Source organism: Rhinopithecus bieti, unplaced genomic scaffold, assembly GCF_001698545.2.
Source record: "Rhinopithecus bieti isolate Rb0 unplaced genomic scaffold, ASM169854v2 scaffold_19222, whole genome shotgun sequence".
In the NCBI taxonomy this organism is placed as follows: Eukaryota; Metazoa; Chordata; class Mammalia; order Primates; family Cercopithecidae; genus Rhinopithecus; species Rhinopithecus bieti.
Window position 1 is genome coordinate 38,599 of NW_016809392.1, and position 6,777 is coordinate 45,375.

A 6,777-nucleotide genomic window follows, 5' to 3' on the forward strand; every position below is an offset into this window, starting at 1 on the left:
ATGTTACTGGTACATCATGTCTGAGCCACACAATATATAATTATATAATTATTGATTTTCCTTTTCATATTTGTTTGGTTGTTTCTTAAACTTTTTTCTTTCTACTAAAATTTAAGTTTCATGTCTGTTTCTTTACTACTATATCCCCCAGGACCTAGAACAGTGTCAGAAACATCAAAAGTGCATAATATGCATTTATTCAATACCTATTATGTGCCTGGTCTTACATCTAGGGTCTTGTAAATATCTTCATCATGGCTTCTTTCAAACTACCAACACAATGTCACTAAAAACAGAGTTAGGAATAAATTCACAAAATCAGCTCTTAGAATTTAAGTTGGCCATTTAGGTTATTAAAGAATTAAGTTGGCCATTTAAGTACACCATTGGTTGAAATTCAGTCACCTCAATTTCTCTCTGTTCCCTTCCTCTTCCCTGCTACAGAACTCCTAGGGATCCCAAGAACATAAGTTGAGAATCCACTGGTGAGTATGACACCTTTAGAGTATAGATGGGAACACTGAGACCTAGAGAGGTGAATGAACCCAGGTCTCCTAATGCCCATTCCCATTCTCTTTCCATTGCATTATACAACCAATAGTCTAATTAGTCTCTCATTTTTCTGCTTCCAATTTCCCCATCCTATTCCATTGATATTCTGCAAACAGATTTGGTCCCAAGAAACTGCTTTCAACTGCAGCAGGCCCCTATTTCACTATAGAACCTTCTACAGCTCCCATATAAGTCTTTAAGATCAAGTCTAGGCATCTTGGTCTTATTTTCAAGACCCTCCACAACCTGGTTTAGCTTTTTCTTCTCCTGCCTTTCTAAATATACACCAAGCTAGAGTCCAACTGACTCTCCCTGTTCATCAGATTCATTCTTGCCTTTGATTGCCTGTGGACTTTGACTCTTTCCATACCACTTACCTGGAATTTTTCCCCATCCTCTTTGTCTATCCAATGCTAACCAAATCTCACATCCCAGCCCACACGCCAGCTCCTCTAGAAAGCTTTCGTAAACCACTGAAGTCCATAGGGATTGCTACCACCTCTGAACTCCCATTGCACAAAAGAGTTTCTGCCATTCCTTTGTCCCTTAATATGTAAGGTCTGTTATTGTTAGTTTTCTTCTAAACCCTCATGTTTATCTTTCTATGTATCTTTAGGTTGATATTTATATGTGTATTTCTCTGTATATGTATGTTACATCTGTGTTTTTATTTAAGTGTTCATATGCTTATATGCATGTTTTATCTGCCTATGTCCAGATTCAGTGTATGAATCTGTGTTTCATTGCTTGTTTTCTCATGTCTATGTGCAGGTCTATGTGTATTTGTGTGTTTGCCTGCATATTTTGTGTGTCTGTGTCCCATGTGCTTACATGTCTCTGTGTGTATATTTTGTGTATTGTGCATCAATGTGTTCATGTTTGTGCTTAAGCCATATTATATACATATGTATAGCTATACACAAAAGTGTGACCATATGTATCTGTGCATTTATGTTTATTTGTGGTATTTATAGGTGTGTGTGTGTGTGTGGGTGTGGGTGTGTGTGTGTCCTTGAGCAGGGCCTGTGTGGATTTTCTCTTTGTACCACTGCTTCCCTCCAGCTCAGTAAGCCCAAGGTACACATACACACAGGAGGGTCTCAGATAGTGTTTACACATTGATAAATTTCTCCAATCTGACCTTTCAACCTTTGTCTAGAAAGGTGGCCTATGGGGGTAGAAATAGATATACAGCCACAGTCACCTCTGAATACTGGACCTCAAAGGGTGTGAGTCGTTCTCTCTGCTGCTCACCCACAACCTGTGAACTCTTACCACATGCACACTATCATCTCATGAAGCACTGAGTTTGAAAATAAGAAAAAGGTGGACTCCCTGAATTAAAGTAACTACCCATCTCTCTCCTCTTCAACCACTTCATCTTTTCTGGCTCATGCCCTGGTGCATGGAGGATCAAAGATACAATTTTTTGAAACATCAACTTGGATGGTAAGTGGCACTTCTGTCATTTATCAGTTGTGTGACCATGGGCAGGTTCCACGGTACCTCCAGATCTAAGTTCTCTCAATAAGGAAAGGTTATTCATAATGTCTTCCTTGTGAGGTAAGGCCTAGGAATAATGTGCACAGCACAAAGCAGGAGTTCTACAAATGGTAGTTTTAGCATCACTTTACCTGGGAAGCCTTCCCACGCTACTATTGCCTTCATTAAATACTGCCCAAACCGCAAGTTTTACAGCTAAGAATTCACCTTGTATTAGTGTGTTCATATGTGTTTGTTTTTCCTTTACACTAAAATCTCACTTATGCAGGGACCATATCTAACATTTCTTTTCTCTCCCTCACAACATCCATAGAAAATCTGGAACTGTTGTAGAAGTGGTCATTAAAGGTATCAATGAAGCAGAATAGTGTGTTACTTAATAGTATCATTTCTGGAGGCATATAAATAGGAGTTTGAATCTTGTCTAGGCACCCTCTATACAAGTAAGTGATTTCACTATTCTGGGTTTTAGACACATTTGCAAAACGGAGTTATATTGAATTCATTCATTCAACAAATATTTATTGAGTGTCTTATATGTTAGGCACCATTTTAGGCACTGGAAATATAACAATGAACAGGACATACAAAAATTCCTGCCTTCAGAAGCCTTGCACGCCAGTCTTACATTCTGGAGATGGAAAACAAACAAGTAAGACAGTAAATATACAATATGTCAAGTAGTGGTGAGCTCTACAATGAAAAGGAAAAGTAGTGTAAGGGAGTTCAGTGTGGTAGAGAGAGATACAAGAGTACATACAATAATACCCACCTGAGGGGTTGTAAAGGAAATAACTCATGCAAGGTGCTTAATCCAGTGACTGAAAGAGTAAAAGATTTTAAATAGCAACTATCATTATATAGTTGTTAAGTGTATGTATAGTATAGTTTGATTTTTATAAATCTGACAAGATACAAGCATAAAGTCTAATTATGTTCATGTTACAATTAGGGAAGCTGAGGTTCAGAGAGATTTGACTTGTTCAAGGCCTCAGAATGAAGTAGACACAGAGCCAGCCTTACCTCCAGGTTTCTGACTTCTCGTCCAATTCTTTTACTAATCAAGAGGGCTACTGAGCCTACTGCAAGACTGGAAGTCTTTCCCAGTCTTGAAGTAATGTTGTGCATACTCCCCAGGACATTTCTTTATCTTCAGATCCAGGAGGTCCTAACAAAATGCAAGAGGCAGCTCAAAACATACACAATCACCTGGTCAGGCAAAAATTGACACCAGTTCTGTAGGCTTTTTAGTGGGGAAGGGGAAGGGTGTGTGTGTGTTGGGGGGGCGGGTGGTGGTTGAAAACTATCAAAGGAAGGTTCTCCAAAGTTCAGGGTTTCCTGAGTGAGAGTGCCCGTGGGAAAAAATGGCTAAAAGTTCCAGTGAGATGGAATGAGTGCAGTACTCAAAAAACAAGGAACAACCAGTCAAGGGGGATTGGGCCCTAGAGGCAGAGGTGATTGATAGAATTCCATGTAATAATGGGTCCTGAAATGCTGGAATGTCTCCTTAGCCCATGCAAGCTCCAAATCATCTGTATGCAGTCACCCCTTGGCAAGTATGTTTCTTTATATTCCCACTCCCCATCTCTGCACAAACTCCTCCCTCTCCTGACCAAGGCCTTTCCTATCCCTTCAATCAAAAAGTAAACTAAGCTTAGATGCTACTTGCTACTTACAATGCAGTATGAATTTTTTGGATGCATTTGTGCTTTTGAAAGTGCTTATAGTTTCAAAGCTTAGTAGACAAAGGGCAGTGCCAAACCTAGTTAGACGGCTGATGAAATTACAGTCACTCTGGGGCCTGTGAAGAGGAGTAATTTCTGGAGAAGTTGAGCTTTGCTAGGAGGCATAATATCACTCTATTGTAGGTCAAGGGCCTGTACCAATTGGAAGTCAATGAAAAATTTGACCTAATAGAGGATACTACTAATGGGCTGCTGCACTGGAGGCTGGGCTTAACTTTCCCTTAAAAGAAGTAAATAATAAATAAATTCCTTATGAAAAAGCATGGAGAATATTAATTAAAATGAATTCTCCCTTACCACCAGAGATGTGGAGCCATTGTAGAAAGTGATTCAAAGAGCTTCCCCAATATGAGATATGAGGCATATTCACCCATAACAGCTTTATCCATTGGCTTGCCAATTATTCAAGTTTTGATGTGTAGAAATCCCTTTAATACACTAAGCTGTTGTACTCTTAAGCCCAAAGGCACCCCAGACCCAACACCCTGTCCATTTGCATAGGCTGCACAGGCAAGGGTTAACAGTACAACTGATGAAAATCGGATAGGCCAGCAAAGTTGTTCCCTTCTCCCTGGGCTCACCACAAAGGAAAACACTCCCATACTGGAGTGAGAAGACTCATCCCAAAGGTCACCCCCACAACCTCTGAGTCTTGTGGAGGAGACTCAAAATAAATACAGCCTGGGAGATCAAAGACCAGAGAGCCCCATTGGCTCCAGGGAAAGTCAAGTCAATACCCTAGCAGGGGAGAAGAATTGCTTCACTCACCCTGGAACCTCCAACCCCAGGAAAGTGGGGGAAGGGGGGGATCCCACATGACCTGTGCTGAAATAGGGAAGGAAGGGGAGTGTGTGATGGGACTAAGAGTTTTAGTGAGAGATATAGGGAAGGAGGGGAAGTAAACACACACAAACACTGGTGGCCACCAGAAGTTTGAGCCTCTTTGGTAGCTGGAGGCTGGAAGAAAGGACAGAAATGGCTCTGGCTATGATGGGGATCTTACTGGGCCTGCTACTCCTGGGGCACCTAACAGTGGACACTTATGGTAAGGCAGAATGTGGGGGCCTGGCTGCCATTGCTGGCTTAGGCAAAAGGCTAGGGGGTTGGCGTTTAATGTCTACTAAGGAAAGCCTATTCCTGCTGGGCAGGTGAGTGTTCTCAACCAAACTCTGCAGGTTCTCTCAGTCTTGAGCAAAAGGGACAGACGTAGTTGAAGTCTGTTGAAGAAGTCAGAAGGCACGTTTGGACAGAAATTGAAAAGGATTTTCTCTTGGAAAACATCTGCATGATTTTCTAGGGCTTGTATCTCAGGGGCATCAAGAAGGCTCCCAGTGACACCTGAATTTTTCCTCCATCTACTGTCTCTCATCTAAAATTCTACCATTAGACTTAACCCCTCTGCTTCCAAGCTTTGGTCTCTGTCAAAATATATAGCCCCTGAAGAAGGAGTGTTTTCTAAGAGTTGGATAGGATTGTAGAAGTAACCTATACCACCCTTCATTGTCATGAATAAGTGCTCAAAAACATTCAGTAGTGATTGAGATTTCAGTGTTCACTACCTCCCCAGACCATCTAGTCTATCCAGGAGCAGCTCCAACTATTAGAAAGTTATTATTTGTGTTGAACTAAATTCAGTTCCCTCTGACTTCCATCCAACAGCCCCAGCTTTGCTTCTTGGGGCTACACAGAACATAGATGCTTTCTTGCCCTGTGATAGCCCTTCAAAGGCCTGAGGACAAGTATTATATCTCCTTGACTCTTCTCTCCTCCAAGCTGAACAGCCCCAGCTTTTTCAACTGGTCTTCATAGGACTCGGTTTCTTACACATTCCTGGGCTAACTCACTTCCCTATAGACATGGCTCAATTTGTCTGGGCTATTTATGGGTTGGATACAAATCCCAAAGGAGGATGGACTATTCCATAGTCGCATTATTTCCTTGGAGCTTGGGAAGCTCCATCCTCATTTATACTCCTGAGAAGTGAGATGGATTTTCAGGAAACTAAACCTGGGTAACAGCTAAGTGAGATCCAATATAGGGTAAAGGGGGTTTTTGCTGCTTCTCTATCATCCCTAGAGAAAAAGGCTGGATAGGTGTTAGTTTGGTGTCACTTGTGAGGTCAGAAAGAATCCAGCTTTCCATAGCTGACTCTGATTAGGTTACCCTATCCTGGGGCTCTGTGACCCATCAGACTCTGGAACCCCAGAGTTAGAAAAGACTCTGAATTAAGTCAACCAAAAGAAAAAATAATTTTCCCCCAAGCCAAAGAGCATTAGTGGCAGAGTTAATGCTCCTGAAAAAAATATTTTTCTTTCTATAACTACCATATTTCCATTCTCTAGTAGGTTTTATAACGTATCTCTCTACCTTCTCCAAGTCTGTTGGTGTGAGCTAGGGCTCAAGCCTGGGGCTTGAGGGAGCATTTTAGAAATGTTAAATTTAAATACTGTGCTTGTGTGTGTGTGTGTGTGTGTGTGGGAGAGAGAGAGAGAGAGAGAGAGAGAGAGAGGAGGGCACTCTTGTTCCTTCCCCAGCCTATGAGCTTTTCTAGACCTGGAAGCAGGCCTTCCATTTGTATATAGAATCTTACACTATAGACCTGAGGCTCAGGTTATGCTGAGCTGTAAATAATATCTTCCTTCTCCCTGGACCTCATTGTTCCCAGCCCATCTGTATAGTGAGGAGGTTGACTTGACTGGCCTCAAAGGGGTTTCTCAACTGGACAGCTCTGTGGGACTGCAACTTCACTGCTAAAAAGCCTGTAGGGGCCAGAATAAGCTGCTGATCTCTTCCTGTGGGGCTAAGAGATATGTCAAGATAATCAAAATTTTAAAAGTTCTAATCTTCATATTTTATACACATTTTAAACATTTCAGAAACATTTTATAAACATGTATTATATAAGCTAATCCTCTATCCAGGAGGCATTCCAGGAAAGGGAGAGAAGCCAGTCATGTAGGGGAATGGGATAGAGACA

The 6,777-nt window shown here is 41.5% G+C and overlaps 1 protein-coding gene across 2 annotated transcripts in view; it reads left to right on the top strand.

Moving 5' to 3' along the window:
• The first annotated feature begins 4,664 nt into the window (after positions 1 to 4,664).
• The window catches only part of VSIG4 (V-set and immunoglobulin domain containing 4), a 21,096-nt gene continuing 18,983 nt past the window's right edge, over positions 4,665 to 6,777 (top strand). The window contains exon 1 of one of the 2 annotated variants that reach the window (XM_017889211.1): positions 4,665 to 4,845. In XM_017889211.1, the coding sequence (XP_017744700.1) occupies positions 4,776 to 4,845 (70 nt within the window). In that variant the 5' untranslated portion in view covers positions 4,665 to 4,775. The remainder of the gene's footprint in view (positions 4,846 to 6,777) is intronic. The other variant, XM_017889212.1, reaches the window with a different exon arrangement.